Source organism: Salmo salar, chromosome ssa09 (genome assembly GCF_905237065.1).
Source record: "Salmo salar chromosome ssa09, Ssal_v3.1, whole genome shotgun sequence".
In the NCBI taxonomy this organism is placed as follows: Eukaryota; Metazoa; Chordata; class Actinopteri; order Salmoniformes; family Salmonidae; genus Salmo; species Salmo salar.
Window position 1 is genome coordinate 57,857,499 of NC_059450.1, and position 26,722 is coordinate 57,884,220.

The 26,722-nt window shown below is 44.1% G+C and overlaps 1 protein-coding gene across 3 annotated transcripts in view; it reads right to left on the reverse strand.

Annotated features, from left to right (window-relative positions):
- Positions 1–933: 933 nt before the first annotated feature.
- LOC106611497 (ETS-related transcription factor Elf-1) overlaps positions 934–26,722 on the reverse strand; it is a 105,083-nt gene continuing 79,294 nt past the window's right edge. For all 3 annotated transcript variants that reach the window (XM_045723827.1, XM_045723826.1, XM_045723828.1), the window contains exons 8-9: positions 22,871–23,251; positions 934–4,790 (exon numbers count right to left, since the gene is read on the reverse strand). In XM_045723827.1, the coding sequence (XP_045579783.1) occupies positions 3,998–4,790; positions 22,871–23,251 (1,174 nt within the window). In that variant the 3' untranslated portion in view covers positions 934–3,997. The remainder of the gene's footprint in view (positions 4,791–22,870; positions 23,252–26,722) is intronic.

Sequence of the window (26,722 nt, forward strand, 5' to 3'; positions counted from 1 at the left end):
TGGACCTTGGAGAGTAATATACTCAGAAGCGGTGGGTGGTGTGCCCGCCTCCGAAGTCTGACCAGAAGGCCACTCTGTCTACCTCTTCTGTGGCGACGTTGTTTTTGGGTCAGCCTCTGGAATCAGTTTGAATGCCTTGGGTGGTTCGAACAAAGGATCCGCTTCGGGAAAGTTGTATTCCTGGTCGTAGTGCTAGTAAGTTGACGACGCTCTGATATCCAATAGTTCTTCCCAGCTGTATGAAATAACACTTAAGATTTTCTAGGCTAAAAATGTAAGAAATAATACATAAAAAAATGAAATACTCCTAAGGACGAGAACCGAGGCGACTCTGTCAGCGCCGTCTTACTTTCAGAAGGTACTAATTGGTTCCAAGCACGATTCATAGCCATTAGTTGCACAAAAGAACAGCTTATTGTTGTTCATTAATCAATTGTTGCCGGTTTGTTTCATGTGGAAATTTGCTGCAGACGCTAGCAGACCCACGTTTTTCTATTGTTTTTACAGCAACAGACGTGGAAGAGCGATAGACATATGGCTAGACACACCCTGTCCCTCATCAGAGCTCCCTTTAAGCAAGATGTTGATGGGCAAAAACTGGGAGAGGGTTTGTGTTTGTGTTAAGAATGTGCCGTAAGCTCATTCCACAGCAAGCTTGAAATGTAACCGATGGAGCTATCCAATTGGTACCTTCTGTATAGCTCAAACGGTTGGAACGTTGTCAACGAGGATGGTCACGTGTGTTTGTGAGCAAAGGATCACTGGTTTGAGCCTGGTACAGGGACAGTGAAGGAAGATATACTTTAAACCAGTTTGGATGCCAGGATATCATATTGATAGCCTGATTTAAAAAGACTGAGTCCCGGGCTGATGTTGAAAGTAGAGATCAGTTTGGATTCCAGTGTATTATATTGAATAAACACTGAAGCGAAATTGAAGCAAAATTTGTTTTATTATTATATTTTCTTTCTTAAAAAAATCTATTTTCAGCATAGGAGGAAGCCAAGACAAAGGAAAACAATCAAACACAATGATCGGACAGACAGAGTGGACATACCCCAACATCTCACATACAACAGTGCTTACAAAGAAAATGTTGGCCAGAACATACTTGCGTTGAATATACACAACGTAAGCGTCTGTAAGCAAGACAATCCAACCACCCCCACTCACAGATGTCAATGCAGTCAATTATCAACACTAAAGACAGTTTTGGTCCTCTTTGTAACCCTAGAGAGCATTGATTGTCATAACTTGGCATCACATTTGTACTGTACAACATTCAGATTGTCAATGCAGACACAGAGAACTCTGATTGACATAAGACTGATGCTCTGTAAAGTTTGTCTTCAGGTCTTGAGCTAGAGTGTGTCAGATGGTCTGTTGTTCACTCCAGCTAGAGGTATGTCCACTGTTATAGGGGTTGAAGAACCAAAGCACATACAATAGAATGTTCAAAATTACACTGGTCAGGTGATATCTACAAAGACGATAATTTGCTTCAGTACAAAACAAAGAAAATGTCATCATCAACACTGCGCTGATTATATAGAATGCTTAAAAAAAATTATATCAGCTTTTTGGAAGAAAAAAAAACGACATCCTGTTATTTCATTTCATATACTTTGTATATTTTCCCTCGGGTTTTGCATATGTAAATAATAAAGAATTTAGACATTCACAAAATAAATACATATGTGGCCTTAAATTGAAACTCAATTATATATATACAGTGTGTATATATGTATATATAGAGAGAGAGAACAAAACATGTTGGTCCCATTTTTCATGAGCTGAAATAAAAGATCCCAGAAATGTTTCATTGGCACAAAAAGCTTATTTCTCTCAAATTCTGTGCACAATTTTGCTTACATCCCTGTTAGTGAGCATTTTTCCTTTGCCAAGATAATCCATCCACTTGACAGGTGTGGCATATCAAGAAGTAGATTAAACAGCATGGTCATTACACAGGTGCACCTTGTGCTGGGGACAATAAAAGGTCACTCTAAAATACCACAGAACACGATTGCATTTTATCGATAGCAATTTGAATGCACAAAAATACTGTGACGAGATCCTGAGGCCCATTGTGAGGCCCATTTTTTTTTAAAGGTATCTGTGACCAACAGATGCATATCTGTATTCCCAGTCATGTGAAATCCATAGATTAGTGCCTAATTTATTTATTTAATATGAACTGTAACTGAGTAAAATCAATGAAATTGTTGCATGTTGCGTTTATATTTTTGTTCAGTATATACTATATATATAAACAGGATTAAACACCTTAATGGGGAGATAGGAGGCTAGTAAAATATGTTTTATTTTTCCTCCGTATGTCTTTCTCTCTCCCTGCATCAATTCTGCAGCTATATACAAACAGGTTTGTGATTGGATTGTCCAAGAGGACAGGAAAATGCACATTTCCATAGTAACACATTGCTGTAAGGCCATGTGTAATGAAGGGGAATGCACACCTAATCAACAATGTGATAATAAGGGTGGAATTTAAAACTCCAGAAAAGTCAAAACAATCTGAACTGTCATTGATTCTCCTCACAGACTTTACCAATCAAGAGTTTAAACCGTTGTACCTTTCCGTATAAGGCACTCTTCAGAAAAGGTCTGTGAGGTACATTTCCATTGATCGTCCTTAGAAAAAGAAAGTGGAGACGGCATGCAGAAAATTACACATTTTCGACTCAAGTCTGATTTCATTGCATTCTCCCACATGAGTTCCCATCTCCTGTTTTTAGTTTGCTGTTTTTGTCTCTGTTAGAATTGACACAAGTCTGATGAGATGTACTGGTAGGTAGAGAATGGAGTAGTCTAACTGGCACGTGTGGTAGGGGAGATTCCTGGTTATCCAATGGCTATTCTCCTGGTGGGGCGGGGTTTAGGAAGGGGCGGAACTACTGACAGTAGCAAGGTAGGTAGATAGTTCAATAGGACCTCAATAGAGTACCACAGTATGAGTCATAATACCCATAAAAGCTAGCGGCAAAACAAGGAAATGGTTCCAATCGTTTTTCCACCATACATTTTTCCCATAGGGAATTTTAGATACTTAAAATAAGGGCTGTGTTTTATGTAGGCTTACACTGGCGTGACGTTTTGATAACTGTGTAAATCTCTCTATGACAAGGTGACTTATCAATATATATGCCTGTATTTGCCCCCTAAAAATGTAATGCTAATAAGCTGCTAATGTGGCTATCATAAAGAACTACAAATTCCATGATGATCTGGACGAGACTGCCGAATCGAGGCAAAGGTAACAATCTCTGGATTAAGTATCTAACGTTAGCTAAATTTAGTATAAATTGGCAAAATGTATTTAAATTGATAATTCTGTGAACTGTCTTGTGTAAGTTTTAAATTGACACAATACCTGTTAGCAAAGTGTCAGCTAGAGATGACATGTAGGAGCTTGCAGGGATTTGTAGTCTTGCATGATGTCTACTTTGATGCTAATTAGCATTTTCAAGTCTGAGAGTAAATAGAACCGAATATATTAATAAAAGTCACCTTGTCCAAGAGAGATTTACATGGTTATCAAATGTAACGCCACAGTACGCCTACATGAAACAGCCCTCATTTTAAGTGTTTCTAAAATTCCCTATGGGAAAAATGGATGGTAGAAAAACGGTTGGAACCAAAACGGTTGGAACCTAGCTGTCAAACCTGTTTGACAGCTAGGTTTTATGGGTATTATGACACCTCCACTGTGGAACCCTATCGGATCAATGGAGCCTTCAACAACACATCACAAAACAATCCCTTGAAGATCAAATGTAGGCTCGTGACCAGAACAGCTGTGAGTAAACAAAAATATCCTGCAGGGGCCAACATTTGGCCTGTTTGTCGCTCCATATTTCAAAAATCCATCGCTTTTCAAAATCAGATTATCATTCGGATACGGAAAAGGAAACTTAGTTAAGAAGTCTTTTTTATGTTGATTCCAATAGTCCAGCTTTGGTGGGAGAGTCCAGGCCTACTAAGCCTCCGTGGGCTCTGTCTTGATCTGGATGAAGGAGGCCGGCAGGTGGACGGTGATCTCCGGCAGCTCCTGGAGCCCCTTGACCCCCAGCATGTGCTCTGGCTGCAGAGCCATCTCCCCACGCACCTCCAGCTCCTCCACAGGGGTAAGGCCCTCGCTGGGGCTGCTTCCCTGGGCAAGGTGTCCGTTCACTGGAGACTCGCTGCCAGTCTCCCCCTGGCTCTGCCCAAGACTTTGATTCGTCCCAATGATCACAGTCCTGTAGGTGAGCTCTGCTTCCCCTGCCTCCATCCCAAAGGACAGGTCTCCATTAACCCACGACTGCAGGTAGTAAGGGTCCAGCATCTCCTCCTTGATGCCGTGCAGGCCATGGAGAAGATCGTCACCACTCGAGGACTTGAGCACGGTGGCGATGACTGTTCCTGGTTGCTGGGCCACCATGGGCTGACCAGTGGCCGCGTTGAGGGTAACTAGGCGGGGGAGACCATTGAGGGAAGCCGTGGTGGAGTTGATGACCCCCGTGGTGGTAGTGGTGGAGCCCAGACTGGTGACCAGAAACTGGGGTTGCTGGTGTTGATGGTGGTGGTCCTGGAGGCTGCCCGTCCCGGTGGCCAAGGAGGCCGTCTGGATGGTGAGGACATCCTTGCCCCCCGCGGTGGTGGAGGGGACAGTGTGGAGGATGATCCTGGGCGGGGAAGAGTGGCTGGAGGAGTCACCGTTGGACAGAAGGGGCTGCAACTGGCCGGACGATGTCAGGACCATGGGAACGGAGGTAGCCATGTTGATGTTCCTGAGGAGAAAGAGGAGATCAGGTCAATCAAATGTATACTATAAAACCCTTCTTGCATCAACAGTTGACACAAAGAGCTTAACAGTCAGGTTCAGACTCCATTGGACACACAGAATTAAATAGAACACTATTCTAGTATAATCTACTATAGTATAGAACATATCTTTAGGCACATAAGTAGCTTCCAGCATGTTACATACTGTCATTCTATATGAGCTTTCAAAATCTGATTGCAACAGACCACATCTCAGTTGTGAAAGGTATAACAGAATATGCAGCAACAGACTATTCATTATGTTATACAGCCGTCAGTTTATCAAGAACAAATAGCACACAATACATTTATGTTGAATGGACTCACAAGGACAAAGAGAAGGCCCAAAAATGGATGTATTTTTTAAATAAAAAATGTTGTTTTCATTTCTATTTCATTGCTTTAATCATATTTCACTGATATTATGATTATTCTTATTTTCAATGACATTCTGATTTAATCTCTTCAGTTTGTGTTGGAAAGGAAAGGGTTAACACTGAGGAAATAAAGATGCAAATAGGAATTTTCTTTGGTGGTCACTAGGGAGATAAATCTAGCTAGATACAGTTGAAGTCGGAAGTTTACATACACCTTAGCCAAATATATTTAAACTCAGTTTATCACAATTCCTGACATTTAATCCTAGTAAAAAGTCCCTGTCTTAGGTCAGTTAAGATCACCACTTTATTTTAAGAATGTGAAATGTCAGAATAATAGTAGAGAGAATTATTTATTTCAGCTTTTATTTTTTTCATCACATTGAAAGTGGGTCAGAAGCTTACATATACTCAATTAGTATTTGGTAGCATTGCCTTAAAATTGTTTAACTTGGGTCAAATGTTTCGGGTAGCCTTCCACAAGCTTCCCACAATAAGTTGGGTGAATTTTGTCCCATTCCTCCTGACAGAGCTGGTGTAACTGAGTCAGGTTTGTAGGCTTTCTTGCTCGCACACACTTTTTCAGTTCTGCCCACAAATTTTCTATAGGATTGAGATCAGGGCTTTGTGATGGCCACTCCAATACCTTGACTTTGTTGTCCTTAAGCCAGTTTGCCACAACTTTGGAAGTATGCTTGGGGTCATTGTCCATTTGGAAGACCCATTTGCGACCAAGCTTTAACTTCCTGACTGATGTCTTGAGATGTTGCTTCAATATATTGTGGCAAAGAAGGGGGTCGAGTGATAAATGGCAGATATGTGAGGGCAGAACTAATAAACGGGCTCTGCCCGATCACTAAAATGGCCACCCCGATCAGAACTACAGATCACAAAATGGCCGACTGCCAAAACTACAATTCCCAGAAGCAAGGGGAACCCTCAGAAGGTGGAGCCAACCCACAGATAAAAGGTCAAGAAAAACCAGGAAGAGAGAGAGAGGGCGGGAAGGATCTATGAACCATAGAGAAAGAGACAATCTACATTGGCTGGATTTACCGTGTACGAGCTGGACTGTTTTGGACTTACCTGTTGGCGTTTAGACCTGGACCTACCGAGAACCAGATTTGTGTACCGAACCCTGCTATCCTTGACCTTACCTGCGGCCTGGGTGGACCAGGACAGCGAAACAAACACACAGGTACTGTCATGTTCGAAAGAACTTTCATTCTGGGCTGACTTTGGTGACAGTTTCCCACTTAATTTGTGACAAACGCTCCTAACTTTGAAGAGGTATGCCACACGTGGTGGAGAGTGTGGGCACTGGATTAACCATACCGCTGGTTAGGTAGAAAAAAAAAAGGAAAAAAAAAGAAAGAAAATGTTTAGCTAGCACTCCAAAGGGGAGTCAGGTTTTTTTTTTTTTTGTGACTTTGTTTGGTTAGGACAGTTTTTTCAGGAAAATGAGTATGGAGGGAGCCATACAGGCCCTGTTACAAGCGGCGGCCGCCCAACAAGAGGCAACTAGAGCTCAACAAATAGCTCATCAGGATGCAATGCGAATGTATCGGGACACGTAACAGGTCCAGCACCGCACCAACCAGCGGCTCAGAGAAGAGCAAGAGAGAAACACCCGGGAGTTAAGAGAAGGCCTAAAGGGGCTAGCGGACCAAATTGGGGCTCAGTTACCAGCTGCAAATACCCAAAGGTGGGCCAATCATTTTCTTCAAAAAATGACAGCGCAGGATGATGTGGAAGCATATGTTACCAACTTCGAAAGGACGGCAGAGAGGGAGAAGTGGCCAAAAGAAGAATGGGCAGGGCTTCTGGCACCATACCTGGCAGGGGACGCTCAAAAAGCATATTTCGACCTGAAGTTGAAGGATGCACAGGATTACGATAGACTCAAGGGAGAGATTCTGACTAGACTGGGAGTGACCGATACCGTGAGGGCACACCGCTTCCACCAGTGGTCCTACAGACCGGGACAACCCCCCCCCGAACACAGATGTTCGACTTGACTCACCTGGCACGGAAATGGTTGCGACCGGAGACCCGTTCGTCCGCCGAGGTCGTCGAGACCATCGTACTCAACCAGTTTCAGCGAGGTCTACCCCAAGAAGTGCGACGATGGGTTGGCCAGAACGAGGTACTTTCCGCCGACCATCTCGTGGGCCTGGTTGAACGGTATTGTACGGCAGGAACAGCTGAGCAGGCGCAGGAGGAAAGATTCCCATTCCCCAGGCCTGGGTGAACCAGCGGACAGGGTAAGACTGTCCCAACAGGGGGAGGGGGAGGAGAGCAGCGTGGGGCCATGAGGAAAGAATCAGAATCGGGCCGAGACACTAAGGGAAAAACCGGAAACCGGGACTGGGGGTCGAGGAGGTCTCCCCCCGGAACCCTATTATCTGTTACAATTGTAATCGACCGGGACATATTGCAGCCTACTGCCCTATTAAAGAAGAGCCAATGCAATGTAACCTCGGTGAAAAAGAAGATGAGATATGGTATGCATGTCCCGTGGTAACCACTGTACTTGAAAGATCAAGAAACAAACATATGTGCAGGGTGAAGGTTGAAGGGAAGGAGGTTGAAGCACTACTGGATTCCGGCAGTATGCTAACCCTGGTCGTTGAAACCTAGTGCCGACGCATAAACTGGATACAAGTCAGGATATCAGTGTTACGTGCATTCATGGGGATACCCGTCTGTACCCCACAGCATTAGTGAGCATACAAACAGAGGACGGTCTGCTGGATTATGAGGTCGGCGTGGTCCCAAAGATGCCATATGATGTAATATTGGGTAGATACTTTCCTAACTTTGTGAAGTTAGGTCAAAAGAACGGCATATTTGAGAAGCCAACAACCCTGACCAAGCAGGAAGAAGCATGGGGCCTTTAACCAAGGCCAAGAAAAGAGGTCTCCCAGGGGCCAACCTCACAGGTACTAGTAGGGGAGGATGAGGATGAAGTGGCAAACCTCGTTGATAATGAACAGCCAAGTACTGGTGGGGCTGGGTTCGATCTGAATCCAGAGGACGACTATCTAGAACCAGCAGACCTGCCAGGGTCCATGACTAATTTCGGGACGGCCCAACACCAGGATCCAACCCTGCAGCAAGCCAGAGCAGACGTGCAGGTCGTAGATGGTACTCCCATAAATGATAGGATGATGCCTAATAGTTTTCCCCACTTCATCATGAAAAATGGTTTGGTGTACAGAGTCTCAAAAATAGGGGTTGATGTGGTGGAACAGTTGTTGGTCCCCACCCGGTACAGGAAGACAGTACTGGATCTAGCTCATGGGCACATTCTGGGTGGACACCTTGGTATCGATAAAACCCGAGACCGGTTTGTAAGGAGGTTTTACTGGCCAGGAATTCAGGCTGAAGTGGCTCGGCATTGTGGGGAGTGCTCGGAGTGCCAGGTAACAGCTCCCCGACCAGCGTTTAGAAGCCCGTTAGTGCCACACCCCATAATCGAAACGCCATTTGAGAGGATAGCGATGGACATAGTGGGCCCACTACCCAAATCTGCCAGAGGGCACCAATACATTCTGGTCATTCTAGATTATGCCACTCGCTACCCAGAAGCCATTCCCCTTCGGACAATGGCTTCCAAAAATATTGCCAAGGAACTAGTGCTATTGTTCACCAGGGTTGGGGTCCCAAAGGAGATCCTTACTGACCAGGGGACCCCCTTTATGTCCCGCCTTATGGCGGACCTTTGTAAATTGTTGCAGGTGAAACAGTTGAGGACATCGGTTTACCATCCACAGACGGACGGGCTGGTTGAGAGATTCAACCGGACCCTGAAGTCAATGCTCAGGAAGGTAATCGACAAGGATGGGAAAGACTGGGATTGCATGTTGCATCTGATGTTTGCCATTAGAGAGGTTCCTCAAGCCTCGCTGGGGTTTTCTCCCTTCGAGCTGGTATATGGGAGGCACCCCCGGGGAATCTTAGACATCGCCCGGGAAACCTGGGAACACCAATCCACCCCGTATACTAGTGTCATAGAGCACGTCACGTCACGGCAATGCAAAACAGGATAGCCACAGTCATGCCCATCGTCAGAGAGCACATGAGACAAGCACAAGAGCACCAGCGGCACACTTATAACCGGCAGGCTACCCTGAAGGAATTTCAACCGGGAGATAAGGTGTTAGTGCTGATCCCCACGGTAGAGTGCAAACTACTAGCCACATGGAAAGGACCATATGAAGTACTGGAGAGAATAGGAGAAGTTAATTATCGGATCCGACAGCCAGGTCGACGGCCCCAGGAACAGATCTATCACATAAACCTGTTAAAAGCATGGAGAGAGAGAGAAACACTAATGGTCACGTACCCCACACACACTCAGGAGACAGCTGAAGTAAATATTTCACCTACTTTGTCCCCAGCACAAGTACAGGAAGTAAAGACCCTGATCCAGAAAAACACAGATGTGTTTTCAGAAGTACCCGGCCGAACTGAGGTTACAGCTCATGATATCGTTTCCCTACCAGGGAGAAAAGTGAGCATGAGGCCATATCGGGTACCCGAGGCTCGACAGGCAGCGATTAGAGCAGAGACGGAGAAAATGTTGACAGCTGGAGTGATCGAAGAGTCACATAGTGAGTGGACTAGCCCAATTGTGATGGTCTCCAAGCCCGATGGGTCTTTGCGGTTCTGTAATGACTTTCGGAAGGTAAATTAAATCTCCAAATTTGATGCCTACCCCATGCCCAGAGTAGACGAACTACTGGAGAAAATTGGTAAAGCTCGGTACATTACAACCCTGGACCTGACAAAAGGGTACTAGCAAATTCCTCTGACCCCCAGGGCCAAAGAAAAGACAGCCTTTGCAACCCCTGACGGTTTGTTTCAATACACCGTCATGCCATTCGGCCTATACGGGGCCCCAGCCACCTTTCAACGGCTCATGGACAAGGTCCTAAAACCGCACCAAACATAAGCCGCAGCTTATTTAGATGACGTGGGGATCTACAGCCCAGATTGGGAATCCCACTTACCCCGGGTGCAGGCGGTGTTAGACGCCCTTAGAAAGGTAGGGCTCACGGCGAACCCTGCCAAGTGTTATGTGGGGTTAGAGGAAACGGAGTATCTGGGATACACAGTGGGAAGAGGATTAATCAAACCCCAACGTAAGAAGGTGGAGGCAATTAGAGAATGAGAATGAGGTATGCCACAATATCCACATAATTTCCCTTTCTCATGATGCAAAGCACCCACACAACATGACGCTGCCACCCCCGTGCTTCACGGTTGGGATGGTGTTCTTCCGCTTGCAAGCCTCCCCCTTTTTCCTCCAAACATAACGATGGTCATTATGGCCAAACTGTTCTATTTTTGTTTCATCAGACCAGAGGACATTTCTCCAAAAAGTATGATCTTTGTCCCCATGTGCAGTTGCAAACCGAAGTCTGTTTTTTTTATGGTGGTTTTGGAGCAGTGGCTTTTTCCTTGCTTAGTGGCCTTTCAGGTTATGTCGATATAGGACTCATTTTACTTTGGATATAGATACTTTTGTACTTGTTTCCTCCAGCATCTTCACAAGGTCCTTTGCTGTTGTTCTGGGATTGATTTGCACTTTTCGCACCAAATTACATTCATCTCTAGGAGACAGAACTCGTCTCCTTCCTGAGCGGTATGACGGCTGCGTGGTCCCATGGTTTTTATACTTGCGTACTATTGTTTGTACAGATGAACGTGGTACCTTCAGGTGTTTGGAAGTTGCTCCCAAGGATGAACCAGACTTGTGGAGGTCTACAATTTTTTTCTGAGGTCTTGGCTGATTTCTTTTGATTTTCCCAAGATGTCAAGCAAAGAGGCACTGAATTTGAAGGTAGGCCATGAAATACATCCACAGGTACACCTCCAATTGACTCAAATTATGTAAATTAGCCTATCAGAAGCTTCTAAAGCCATGACATCATTTTCTGGAATATTCCAAGATGTTTAAAGGCACAGTCAACTTAGTGTATGTAAAGTTCTGACCCACTGGAATTGTGATACAGTGAATTATAAGTGAAATAATCTGTCTGTAAACAATTGTTGGAATAATTACTTGTCTCATGCACAAAGTAAATGTCCTAACCGACTTGCCAAAACTATAGTTTGTTAACAAGAAATTTGTGGCGTGGTTGAAAAATGAGTTTTAATGACTCCAACATAAGTGTATGTAAACTTCCAACTTCAACTGTAGCTTACCATTGACTAGGTCCTCAGAAGTTCGATAGAAGGCATCTGCCATTCAGCCACCCATCCTATTCTAACCACCTCTCGCCAGCTTTGTACTCATGTTAAGTGATGAAATTGCTGTACAATATGATCTTGTTGCCATCTGCTGCACATTCAGATGTTATAAATCCACACTGCAGAGCTCTCCCTGTCCTATGCCGTGCCTTGATTGTATTACTGTTGATGATATCTGGAAATGTGCATGTACACCCTGGCCCATCTACTGTTGCTAGCCCCAATTCTGAGTTGTGCTCTGATATCTGCTTCACTGATTTTTGCTCTCGTAAAAGCCCGGATTTTATGCACGTTAAGACAAGAAGCGTATTACCTAAAATGGACCAATTGAAAGTGTGGGTTCACAGCTCCAATCCAGACGTGTTGGTCATTACTGAGACATGGTTAAGGAAGAGTGTTTTGAATACTGATGTTAACCTTTCTGGTTATAACCTTCTTCGGCAAGACAGATCTTCCAAAGTTTGGGGAGTGGCAATCTTAACCTCTATGGGCTAGGTGGGACGCTAGCGTGCCACCCGTGGTGCACTCCATCAACAGCAGGTGCATTTCAAGAGCGGCAAATTTGAATCCAAATAAATGTCAAAATTCAAATTTTTCAAACATACAACTATTTTACACCCTTTGAAAGATAAACATCTCCTTAATCTAACCACGTTTTACGATTTCAAAAAGGTTTTACGGCGAAAGCATAAATTTAGAGTATGTTAGGACAGTACATTTACAAGAGTTGTGTGTAATGTTTTGTCAATTCAAAGACAGGGTCACCAAAACCATAAAACCAGCTAAAATGATGCACTAACCTTTTACAATCTCCATCAGATGACACTCCTAGGACATTATGTTAGACAATGCATGCATTTTTAGTTCTATCAAGTTCATATTTATATCCAAAAACAGCGTTTTACTATGGCATTGATGTTGAGGAAATCGTTTCCCTCCAATAACCGGCAGTCAAGTCAGCGTCACAAATTAAATAATTAAAATTAGAAAACATTGGTAAAATATTATATTGTCATTTAAAGAATTATAGATTTACATCTCTTGAACGCAATCAACTTGCCAGATTTAAAAATAACCTTACTGGGAAATCACACTTTGCAATAATCTGAGCACTGCGCCCAGAAAAATACGCGTTGCGATACAGACTAGACGTCATGTTGGGGAGATCTAAAATCGAAAATACTATGTAAATAATCCATTACCTTTGATTCTCTTCATCAGATGTCCCTTCCAGGTATCACAGGTCCATAACGAATGTAGTTTTGTTCAAAAAAGCTCATCATTTATGTCCAAAAATCTCCGTCTTGTTAGCACATGATCTAAGCCAGCCGGACTTCTCGTCATGAACGAGGGGAAAAAATATATTTACGTTCGTTCAAACATGTCAAACGTTGTATAGCATAAATCATTAGGGCCTTTTTTAACCAGAACATGAATAATATTCAAGGTGGACGAATGCATACTCTTTTATAACGTATTGGAACGAGGGTACCCAACATGAACTCGCGCGCCAGGTGTCTAATGGGACATCATCGTTCCATGGCTCTTGTTCGGTCAGATCTCCCTCCAGAAGACTCAAAACACTTTGTAAAGGCTGGTGACATCTAGTGGAAGCAATAGGAAGTGCCAAAATATTCCTCAGCCCCTGTGTTTTTCAATGGGATAGGTTTAAAGGCAATACAACACATCAGGTATCCACTTCCTGTCAGAAAATGTCTCAGGGTTTTGCCTGCCAAATGAGTTCTGTTATACTCACAGACACCATTCAAACAGTTTTAGAAAATTTAGGGTGTTTTCTATCCATATGTAATAAGTATATGCATATTCTAGTTACTGGGTAGGAGTGGTAACCAGATTAAATCGGGTATGTTTTTTTATCCAGCCGTGTCAATACTGCCCCCTAGCCCTAACAGGTTAACCAAGGATCACCTTCAGTGCTCGATGGTCTCCAACAAGGATCACCTTCAGTGCTCGGTGGTCTCCAAGTCTGTCCCCAAACAATTTGATGTGCTGGTTTTAAGCATTAAACTTTTAAATAGCTCTTTGTTGACTGTTGCTGGGTGCTATCGTCCTCCATCAGCACCAGCCTGTACCCTAACTGCCTTAAACTCTCTCCTGGCCCCTTACACTAAGTCTGAATTTGTCATGCTAGGTGACCTAAACTGGGACATGATTAAACCACCTGACCAAGTCTTAAAGAAATGGGACCCCCTAAATCTTTCTCAGACTATTACCAATCCCACAATGTATGACTCCAGACACCCAAAGGCTACTCTCCTTGATGTTATTCTCACAAATAATCCTGATAGGTATCAGTCTGCTGTTTGCTGTAATGACCTTAGTGATCACTGTTTTACAGCATGTGTTCGTAATGGCTGCTCAGTGAAACGACCGGTCCTGATTTGTTATAGATGCTTGCCAAAAAACAATAATGAGCAAGCCTTCCTTCATGAACTGGCCTCTGTAAAATGGTATAGAATCAGCTTGATCCCCTCTGTCGAAGCAGCTTGGACCTTCTTTTTTGATATTTTCAGTGGTATTGTTGACAAACACACCCCCATAAAGAAATTGAGAATTAAAAACAGGTTCAGCCCCTGGTTTGACTGTGATCTTGCAGAGTTACTCCACCTCAAGAATTGCATTTGGCGAAAGGCTCGGCACACGCACACTCAAGCTGACTGGCTCTCCTTCAGGCAAATTAGAAAAAAGTGCACTCAGGCTATCCAGAAGGCCAAGTTAGTTACTTTACGGAGCAGTTCTCTCTCTGTGGGTCTAACCCCAAGAAGTTCTGGAAAACGGTTAAAGACCTGGAGAATAAAACCTCCTCCTCACAGCTGCGCATGTCCCTTAATGTTGATGATGTGGTTGTTACTGACAAGAAGCACATGGCTGAGCTCTTTAATCACCACTTCATTAAGTCAGGATTCCTATTTGACTCAGCCATGCCTCCTTGCCCGTCCAACATTTCCTCATCTCCCACCCCTTCTAATGCGGCTATACCCGATGCTTCTCCCTCTTTTTCCCCTGCCCTGCTACAAAGTTTCTCCCTGCAGGCAGTCACTGAGTCCAAGGTGCAAAAGGACCTCCTGAAACTTAACCCCAAAAAACATCTGGGTCAGATGGTTTAGACCCTTTCTTCTTTAAGGTTGCTTCCCCTATCATCGCCAAGCCTATCTCTGACCTTTTTAACCTGTCTCTCCTTTCTGGGGAGGTTCCGATTGCTTGGAAGGCAGCCACGGTTCATCCTTTATTTAAAGGGGGAGATCAAACATATCCTAACTGTTATAGGCCTATTTCTATTTTGCCCTGTTTATCAAAAGTGTTGGAAAAACTTGTCAATAATCAAATGACTGGCTTTCTTGATGTCTATAGTATTCTTTCTGGTATGCAATCTGGTTTCCGCTCAGGTTATGCATGTGTCACTGCAACCTTAACGGTCCTCAATGATGTCACCATTGCCCTTAATTCTAAGCAATGTTGTGCTGCTATTTTTATTGACTTGGCCAAAGATTTTGATACGGTAGACCATTCCATTCTTGTGGGCCGGCTAAGGAGTATTGGTGTCTGAGGGGTCTTTGGCCTGGTTTGCTAACTACCTCTCTCAAAGAGTGCAGTGTATAAAGTCAGAAAATCTGCTGTCTCATCCACTGCCTGTCACCAAGGGAGTACCCCAAGGCTCAATCCTAGGCCCCATGCTCTTCTCAATTTACATCAACAACATAGCTCAGGCAATAGGAAGATCTCTCATCCATTTATATGCAGATGATACAGTCTTATACTCAGCTGGCCCCTCCCCGGAGTTTGTGTTAAATGCTCTATAACAAAGCTTTCTTAGCATCCATCAAGCTTTCTCTGCCCTTAACCTTGTTCTGAACACCTCCAAAACAAAGGTCCTGTGGTTTGGTAAGAAGAATGCCCTTCTCCCCAAAGGTGTGATTACTACCTCTGAGGGTTTGTTGCTTGAGGTAGTCACCTCATACAAGTACTTGGGAGTATGGCTAGACGGTACACTGTCCTTCTCTCAGCACATATCAAAGCTGCAGGCTAAAGTTAAATCTAGACTTGGTTTCCTCTATCGTATTCGCTCCTCTTTCACCCCAGCTGCCAAACTAACCCTGATTCAGATGACCATCCTAACCATGCTAGATTACGGAGACATCATTTATAGATCGGCAGGTAAGGGTGCTCTCGAGCGACTAGATGTCCTTTACCATTCGGCCATAAGATTTTTCACCAATGCTCCTCATAGGACTCATCACTGCACTCTATACTCCTCTGTAAACTGGTCATCTCTGTATACCCGTCACAAGACCCACTGGTTGATTCTTATTTATAAAACCCTCTTAGGCCTCACTCCCCCCTATCTGAGATATCTACTGCAGCCCTCATCCTCCACATACAACACCCATTATGCCAGTCACATTCTGTTAAAGGTCCCCAAAGCACACATATCACTGGGTCGCTCCTCTTCAGTTCTCTGCAGCTAGCGACTGGAACGAGCAGCAACAAACACTCAAACTGGACAGTTTCATCTCAATCTCTTCATTTAACCTGTTAGGGCTAGGGGGCAGCATTTGCACGTCTGGATAAAAAAAATGTACCCGATTTAATCTGGTTACTAATCCTACCCAGTAACTAGAATATGCATATACTTATTATATATGGATAGAAAACACTCTAAAGTTTCTAACACTGTTTGAATGGTGTCTGTGAGTATAACAGAACTCATTTGGCAGGCAAAACCCTGAGACATTTTCTGACAGGAAGTGGATACCTGATGTGTTGTATTGACTTTAAACCTATCCCATTGAAAAACACAGGGGCTGAGGAATATTTTGGCACTTCCTATTGCTTCCACTAGATGTCACCAGCCTTTACAAAGTGTTTTGAGTCTTCTGGAGGGAGATCTGACCGAACAAGAGCCATGGAACGATGATGTCCCATTAGACACCTGGCGCGCGAGTTCATGTTGGGTACCCTCGTTCCAATACGTTATAAAAGAGTATGCATTCGTCCACCTTGAATATTATTCATGTTCTGGTTAAAAAAGGCCCTAATGATTTATGCTATACAACGTTTGACATGTTTGAACGAACGTAAATATATTTTTTCCCCTCGTTCATGACGAGAAGTCCGGCTGGCTTAGATCATGTGCTAACAAGACGGAGATTTTTGGACATAAATGATGAGCTTTTTTGAACAAAACTACATTCGTTATGGACCTGTGATACCTGGAAGTGACATCTGATGAAGAGAATCAAAGGTAATGGATTATTTACATAGTATTTTCGATTTTAGATCTCCCCAACATGACGTCTAGTCTGTATCGCAACGCGTATTTTTCTGGGCGCAGTGCTCAGATTATTGCAAAGTGTGATTTCCCAGTAAGGTTATTTTTAAATCTGGCAAGTTGATTGCGTTCAAGAGATGTAAATCTATAATTCTTTAAATGACAATATAATATTTTACCAATGTTTTCTAATTTTAATTATTTAATTTGTGACGCTGACTTGACTGCCGGTTATTGGAGGGAAACGATTTCCTCAACATCAATGCCATAGTAAAACGCTGTTTTTGGGTATAAATATGAACTTGATAGAACTAAAAATGCATGCATTGTCTAACATAATGTCCTAGGAGTGTCATCTGATGGAGATTGTAAAAGGTTAGTGCATCATTTTAGCTGGTTTTATGGTTTTGGTGACCCTGTCTTTGACTTGACAAAACATTACACACAACTCTTGTAAATGTACTGTCCTAACATACTCTAAATTTATGCTTTCGCCGTAAAACCTTTTTGAAATCGTAAAACGTGGTTAGATTAAGGAGATGTTTATCTTTCAAAGGGTGTAAAATAGTTGTATGTTTGAAAAATTTGAATTTTGACATTTATTTGGATTCAAATTTGCCGCTCTTGAAATGCACCTGCTGTTGATGGAGTGCACCACGGGTGGCACGCTAGCGTCCCACCTAGCCCATAGAGGTTAATGACTCAATCATTCAATCATGGACACTCTTATTGACAGTTGTGGCTTCTTTGCGTAATGTATTGTTGTCTCTACCTTCTTGCCCTTTGTGCTGTTGTCTGTGCCCAATAATGTTTGTACCATGTTTTGTGCTGCTACCATGTTGTGTTGCTACAATGTTGTTGTCATGTTGTGTTGCTACCATGCTGTGTTGTCATATGTTGCTGCCTTGCTATGTTGTTGTCTTAGGTCTCTCTTTATGTAGTGTAGTGTTGTCTCTCTTGTCGTGATGTGTGTTTTGTCCTATACTGCTAAAAAAAATAAAGGGAACACTTAAACAACACATCCTAGATCTGAATGAAAGGAATAATCTTATTAAATACTTTTTTCTTTACATAGTTGAATGTGCTGACAACAAAATCACACAAAAATAATCAATGGAAATCCAATTTATCAACCCATGGAGGTCTGGATTTGGAGTCACACTCAAAATTAAAGTGGAAAACCACACTACAGGCTGATCCAACTTTGATGTAATGTCCTTAAAACAAGTCAAAATGAGGCTCAGTAGTGTGTGTGGCCTCCATGCGCCTGTATGACCTCCCTACAACGCCTGGGCATGCTCCTGATGAGGTGGCGGATGGTCTCCTGAGGGATCTCCTCCCAGACCTGGACTAAAGCATCCGCCAACTCCTGGACAGTCTGTGGTGCAATGTGGCGTTGGTGGATGGAGCGAGACATGATGTCCCAGATGTGCTCAATTGGATTCAGGTCTGGGGAATGGGCAGGCCAGTCCATAGCATCAATGCCTTCCTCTTGCAGGAACTGCTGACACACTCCAGCCACATGAGGTCTAGCATTGTCTTGCATTAGGAGGAACCCAGGGCCAACTGCACCAGCATATGGTCTCACAAGGGGTCTGAGGATCTCATCTCGGTACCTAATGGCAGTCAGGCTACCTCTGGCGAGCACATGGAGGGCTGTGCGGCCCCCCAAAGTAATGCTACCCCACACCATGACTGACCCACCACCAAACCGGTCATGCTGGAGGATGTTGCAGGCAGCAGAACGTTCTCCACGGCGTCTCCAGACTCTGTCTCGTCTGTCACGTGCTCAGTGTGAACCTGCTTTCATCTGTGAAGAGCACAGGGCGCCAATGGTAATCTTGGTGTTCTCTGGCAAATGCCAAACGTCCTGCACGTTGTTGGACTGTAAGCACAACCCCCACCTGTGGACGTCGGGCCCTCATACCACCCTCATGGAGTCTGTTTCTGACCGTTTGAGCAGACACATGCACATTTGTGGCCTGCTGGAGGTCATTTTGCAGGGCTCTGGCAGTGCTTCTCCTGCTCCTCCTTGCACAAAGGCGGAGGTAGCGGTCCTGCTGCTGGGTTGTTGCCCTCCTACGGCCTCCTCCACGTCTCCTGATGTACTGGCCTCTCTCCTAGTAGCGCCTCCATGCTCTGGACACTACGCTGACAGACACAGCAAACCTTCTTGCCACAGCTCGCATTGATGTGCCATCCTGAATGAGCTGCACTACCTGAGCCACTTGTGTGGGTTGTAGACTCCGTCTCATGCTACCACTAGAGTGAAAGCACCGCCAGCATTCAAAAGTGACCAAAACATCAGCCAGGAAGCATAGGAACTGAGAAGTGGTCTGTGGTCCCCACCTGCAGAACCACTCCTTTATTGGGGGTGTCTTGCTAATTGCCTATAATTTCCACCTGTTATCTATTCCATTTGCACAACAGCATGTGAAATTTATTGTCAATCAGTGTTGCTTCCTAAGTGGACAGTTTGATTTCACAGAAGTGTGATTGACTTGGAGTTACATTGTGTTGTTTAAGTGTTCCCTTTATTTTTTTGAGCAGTGTATATTTAGGCGGCATTCTGCCTTTTGGTAGGCCATCATTGTAAATAAGAATTTGTTCTTAACTGACATGCCTAGTTAAATAAAGGTTAAAAAATTAAATTACAAATAAAAGATAGCAAAGAATATATCAAATTGTTCTGGAAACAATGTTCATATACTATTTTAACCTTAGTGCTTAGAATTGCCAATTATGTTTCCAGTAATCATTTCATTTGTTTGGCCTTTTTTTAAGACCTTGGGATCAACTTGAGGGTTAAATTAATGCATTCTGGGAAATGTAGCATTTTCCTCATTTTTAACAAAATTTAAGTGATTCATGAAATATAATAACTTTGAATATTTGAATACAGGTTTTGTTTTCCTTGATCATTCATTTGAAGATTTTGTCATGGTCATTCCACCTCAAAAAGCACAAGAAAGAGGATTTGACATCCATCTCAGACTGTTCTGAAATCCTTTCTGTTGTTAGATAAGATTACCATTCCTGCAACATTATTTTGTTGAAATATTATTTGATCTCCAGATCTCATCTAGTGGTCAGGACCTGGTAACATGAGGATGTAGGACGGGACATAAACCTAAAAACCTAACAAATTCTCTGAACAGCGGCAAAAAACCCCGCCAAATTCACTGAGAATGCATTACATAGGATATAGAAACAATATTCTGAGTGGCAGCTCCATTCTACTTGTCTATAGAGAACTGATACTGTATACTAGTTGTTGGGTTGGGATTGGAGTGGTGTGTGGGGGGTCCGTTGGCGGCTTTTTACCATTTCTTTGGATTACTCGTGTCAAACTCATTGTTAGAAAAATGGTTGGTCCAAATCAGATGTAAGGTACTATATTTACAAAATATTTTAGGAATCCTATAAATTAAAATGGCCAATTTGGGTGCAATCAATTTGCTTAAATAATTTAGCAGGAATGTTATTCTTATCTGTTTCTAATTACAGAAAGAATTTCAGAACAATCTGAGATGGTGGGTGTCATGGCTTCCTGAAATGACATGGGATGACCCAGCAATATTTTATTTGCATGTATACAACATGTTTGATGCACAATATGTACAGTGGGGGGGAAAAAGTATTTGATCCCCTGCTGATTTTGTACGTTTGCCCACTGACATAGAAAGGATCCGTCTATAATTTTAATGGTAGGTTTATTTGAACAATGAGAGACAGAATAACAACAAAAAAATGCTGAAAAACGCATGTCAGAAATGTTATAAATTGATTTGCATTTTAATGAGGGAAATAAATATTTGACCCCCTCTCAATCAGAAACATTTCTGTCTCCCAGGTGTCTTTTATACAGGTAACGAGCTGAGATTAGGAGCACACTCTTAAAGGGAGTGCTCCTAACCGCAGCTTGTTACCTGTAAAAAAGACACCTGTCAACAGAAGCAATCAATCAGATTCCAAACTCTCCACCATCGCCAAGACCAAAGAGCTCTCCAAGGATGTCAGGGACAAGATTGTAGACCTACACAAGGCTGGAATGGGCTACAAGACCATCGCCAAGCAGCTTGGTGAGAAGGTGACAACATTTGGTGTGATTATTCGCAAATGGAAGAAACACAAAAGAACTGTCAATATCCCTCGGCCTGGGGCTCCATGCCAGAGTTCACCTCGTGGAGTTGCAATAATCATGAGAACGGTGAGGAATCAGCCCAGAACTACACGGGAGGATCTTGTCAATGATCTCAAGGCAGCTGGGACCATAGTCACCAAGAAAACAATTGGTAACACACTACTACGTGAAGGACTGAAATCCTGCAGCGCCCGCAAGTTCCCCCTGCTCAAGATACATATACATGCCCATCTGAAGTTTGCCAATGAACATCTGAATGACTCCGAGGACAACTGGTGAAAGTGTTGTGGTCAGATGAGACCAAAATGGAGCTCTTTGACATCAACTCAACTCGCCGTGTTTGGAGGAGGAATGCTGCCTATGACCCCAAGAACACCATCTCCACCGTCAAACATGGAGGTGGAAACATTATGCTTTGGGGGTGTTTTTCTGCTAAGGGGACATGACAACTTCACCGCATCAAAGGGATGATGGACGGGGCCATGTACCGTCAAATCTTGGGTGAGAACCTCCTTCCCTCAGCCAGGGCATTGAAAATGGGTCGTGGATGGGTATTCCAGCTTGACAGTGACACAAAACACACGGCCAAGGCAACAAAGGAGTGGCTCAAGAAGAAGCACATTAAGGTCCTGTAGTGGCCTAGCCAGTCTCCAGACCTTAATCCCATAGAAAATCTGTGGAGGGAGCTGAAGGTTTGAGTTGCCAAACATCAGCCTCGAAACCTTAATGACCTGGAGAAGAGCTGCAAAGAGGAGTGGGACAAAATCCCTCCTGAGATGTGTGCAATCACAGATGTGTGACCTCTGTGATTGCCGACAAGGGTTTTGCCACCAAGTACTAAGTCATGTTTTGCAGAGGGGTCAAATACTTATTTCCCTCATTAAAATGCAAATCATTTTATACAATTTTTGAAATGCGTTTTTCTGGATTTTTTTGTTGTTATTCTGTCTCTCACTGTTCAAATAAACCTACCATTAAAATTATAGACTGATCATTTCTTTGTAAGTGGGAAAACGTACAAAATCAGCAGGGGATCAAATACTTTTTTCCCCCACTGTATATTTGTATAGAGTATACTTAATCTAGAATAGACATTTGAATTTCACAGAATTCAATTATATTTACTTTAATTCAAAATGCAATTCTGTATCCAGTTTACTACTTCAATTCAAAAGGAATTTATAATGAGGAATTCTCAATTGAGCCCAACCCTGGTGTGAAACATTGTTGCATTTAAACTTTAGATCACTGGTTACTTTGTATGCTGAACATTTAACATTTTAGTCATTTAGCAGATGCTCTTATCCAGAGCAACTTAAAGTAGTGAGTGCATACATTTTCCATACTGGTCCCTCATGGGAATCGAACCCACAACCCTGGTGTTGGGATACTATGTTTACAATGGGAAATAATAGTTGTATTATGATTTGGAAATGATTAACTAATGGTTCTGTTTTTGTATTCTTAGGATTTGAACCTACTGGCTTATTATGTCATAGTGAATGGGCTGCTTCTTCTTTAACATCATGCTGTGTGTGTGACTGCTGTCTTTCCATCTGTCTGTGTTCTACAAAAAGTGCGTTCTCCTAAATGAAGTGTGCAGGTACTGTATTACAGCTCCTGTCCTTTCAGCATCATGAGCCTGCCAAGCTCACATCCTTTGATGTGTCACAGTTGTTGTTTTGGTGACAGTGGTGGCGTTAGGCTACCATAAGTTATGTAAGCAATGAGGTTGTTGTTGCTGGTAATGCTAGTGCGGGTGCTGTCTCTGTTTTTTGAGATTTGGGAGTTTGGTACACTGTTTTGGAAGATATTTTCCCAGGCCTAGGTCCAATAGCCACGGTTCACTATGTTACGTGTGTTTGTGTGTGCGTGTGCATGTGTGCGTGCGCATGTTTGCATCTGCGTGTGTATGGATATGCGTGCGAGTGTATGCATGTGTGTGTGTGTGTGTACATATGTCCATCCATCTGTTACCTCGAGTTGTGTGAGGAGGCCGGCACAGCCGCCCCCTGGTTGGGCTGCAGCACGTGGACCGTCTGGATCATCTGTTCTGCATGTGTCCCGTTGACCTCATGGTACAGCCCTCCATCCATATCAATGGGCTCTCTCTTTACTTGTTTTACCGATATAGGATGGCGCCCATGAGCATGGTTTTTTCCGTGACCGCCTCTGGGGCCTCCACGACCCCCCATTCCCCGGCCGTGATGGCTGGGGCGCTGACCCCCATAGCCAGCGCTGAGTTCGGGGCATGTGTCCTCATCATCTATCACCACTAGATCAGGAGGCATCTCTTTAAACTGGTAGACCAGCCGCTGGCCCTCCACCTTAGCCAGGATACCACGCTGGTAGTAATACCTTAGGAGGGAGAGTAGTCACAGTTAAGGTAAGATCATGATTTAGTTGTCCCTTTGGAGGACATTTTGTTTGTGGTATTGAGTAAACATGAAGTAACATTACAAACAGAATAATAATGGACTAGGTTTGAATAAGGTCCACCTTGAATACCTTGAATAAGGTGACACTGGAATAGATGACTTCTTTGCTCTATTTCTTTTATAACCTGGTCCTTGATAATGTTGACCTCATATGTGACTTAAAGTCCTGGTACAAAGGATGTCTGGGGTCCATAATAACCTTTTGTGTGGGCTCTTCTATTTGTAGATGTCAGCCAGACTTGTCTGCCTGACACCCAGTGCCTTGCTCACTGTATTAAAACAAATTCTCAGTATGTTTCATTGATGTTATTATACTGCCTTCGAGATGGGGATGGGGTGAGTTGAGATTGTGTTATTTCTGCACTTGAGGACGACACTATGTCGGTACGACACCATATACTGTATGTGCGTTTTGGTGTCTATGTGATCTAGAAGCACTTATTATATGTTTTACTTTTTGTAGTGCTTTTTACTGCAACAGGTGCACAGACATTTTAGCATAATACCCTTCTTAACTGTGCAGGCCAATTATGTATTTCTATTGTTATGATATGAGGGGTAGTTTTGTACAAAAGGCTGTGAAGTATTTGTAGTTAATCATATCAGTAATGTTAGTTCATCATACCAGAGCTTTGAGAAGAAGATCAGCTCCAGAGAAGTCAAGTGAGAGAAAGCTCCAGCCATCCTTGTGTTTTCCCACCAGTTAGCTTTCATTGTGTTAGCCAAGGCCAGTGTGCGTCCTTGTTGATATATGTGGAAGGACCACCAGAGGGCAGGCTGGGCTCATAGATAGTAGCCCAACAAGGCATGTGAGACAAGGTAACCAGAGTCAATTAAGCACAGCTGACGGTACTAATGAGATATTCTCTTTCCCCTACAAGAGAGAGGATGGAACCAGCAAGAAGGGAGGAAGATAAACTATCTCTAAAGAATGGCTACGGAGAGAGAGGTGCTATCCAAGAAGATTCATTAAGACGGTGACGAATATGTGATTGTTGTTATAATTTGAAGATAACCGTAATGTGATCCTGTGTCATCTAAAGAAGACGTATGTTGTTCCTTTGGAGATTCTCATTGACTGTGTTGGAGTGTTTGTAGTGTCAGAAATCCCTCAATAGAGAACTGTGTTGAATCAAGAAAACCTACTCTGGACTCGTTTATTCCACCTTTCCACTTTAGAGTGACACCAAATGACTTGGTCCGCTCACATTGGTGGAGAATGTGGGCAACTAGGTGGACGAGTGACACAAGGATAAGTGAGTAAATCAAGATTCTTCCAGTAGACAGAGGAACCATTCAAGAACGATGGACAACGCTCTACTACAACAGTTGATCACGGCACAGCAGACAACCATAGAACTCCTGCAACGACAGCTGAGTGGGCGAGAAGAACCTAGAGTGAAGCCAAGAGCGGCTGCTCACGCCATCTTACCTCGTCTCTCCAAGGACGATGATATCGAGGCCTTCCTCATGACCTTCGAAAGGACGGCCACCTTGGAAGAGTGGCCGCCCACAGAATGGGCGAGCGCATTAGCACCTCTTTTGACCAGGGTGGCCCAGGAAGCCTATTTTGACCTGGATTCCCACGAAGCTGCGGACTATGGGCGACTAAAAACCGAGATCCTGTCCCGGTACCAGCTGACTGCCAGAGATAGAGCTGTAAAGTTCCATCAGTGGACCTATATGACTGACCAACCCGTCCGTGCCCAGATCTTCGCTCTAATACGACTGATGAAACAGTGGCTGGAACCCGGAAAGGGAGTAGGACATGTAATTGAGACCCTCGTGGTGGACAAGATATTGAGGGAATTACCCAGTGACTTAAAAAGGGTTGTGGGTCAAACCAACCCGTTGTCAGCCGACGACATAGCCCAGGCGGTGGAAACATACCGATCTACAGGGGAGTTGTTAAAAGGGGACAAGAAGGAACGGAAGGATTCTGCAAATCCCGTACCACGACTCGCCCCGGCACGTCCGCCACCGAAACCTCCAAACCCCCTCCGGAGGTGGGAGAAGTCATCCCCCACACAGCAGGGTCGGTGTTTTAAATGTCAGTCTCCAGACCATTATGCCTCACAATGTCCTAGCAAGGACGAGTCCATGGTCACGGAGTCATCGATGCCCATCCCCACGCATCCCGGTTCGAGAGGGCATGATCAACACTGTTGGTTAACAGAAATAGCCCCAGCCCCAGAGATTCCGGTTCGAGTAGAAGGACAAGATGTGGTTGCCATTCTCGACTCGGGAAGTATGGTTACGTTAGTAGAGGAGCAGATGGTGACCTCAGCAACACTGCTACCAGACAAAGTAGCCGTGTCCTGTATCCATGGAGACACCCACTATTACCCCACCGTGAATCTGTCTATTCTCACTCCGAAAGGAAGGTGTACAGTCAGGGCAGGAAAAGTACCCCAGCTGAAGGTGCCATTATTGATAGGGAGAGACTGTCCTCTATATAAAGAGCTGCGGCAGATGACGTTATGCATGGGAAGAAGGGGGACAGGAAAGAAAAAAAAAAAAATCCAAGCCCGAGGTAGTAGTCCTACAAGGAGACGTAGCCTCGTCCTTGTCCTCTGGAGCAGAGGAAGAAATAGAGACCCAACGTTTACGACAGATATTCCAGGAAACCACCGATGAAGACACCTGCGAAGGGTTATACACGACGCAGGAAGGAAGGAGCAACCAGGCGCTAAGAGATATATTTGAAGCCCCATCCGAGGAGGGAACCTGGAAGGGATTCTCCTCGGTCACCCCTGGAGGGGATGGGGAACAACCTCCACACCCCTCTACCGAGGTTGACCTGACCCAGGAATTAAAGGGACAGTTCGGCACCTCGCAGCATAGAGACCCAGACCTAAGGGAGGCCATGAGGAAGGTGAAGGTGATCGACGGGAGGAACGTCGACGGATCAGGTGAGCCCCCTCTTCCTTACTATGCAATCAGGCGGGGTCTCTTATATTGGGTCGTGCAACGAAGGGGGGAAATCCAGGAATTACTAATGGTGCCTAGACCATACAGGGATACAGTCCTACAGTTAGCCCATTCCCACGTCCTAGGAGGACACCTGGCACGGGACAAGACTATCGACAGAATCATGCAGAGATTCTATTGGCCCCGTGTCACCCGTGATGTGGCCAGGTATTGTAGGACGTGTGATCAATGTCAGCGTACAGCTCCACGGCCACACCTACGTAACCCTTTGATTCCTCTCCCCATCATAGAGACTCCCTTTGAACGCATAGCTATGGACCTCGTGGGACCCCTCCCAAAATCTGCCAGAGGACACGAGTACATCCTAGTGGTCGTAGATTACGCTACCAAGTTCCCAGAGGCCATACCCCTGCGTAACATGTCGTCCAAGGGAATTGCCAAGGAATTGTTCATGATGTTC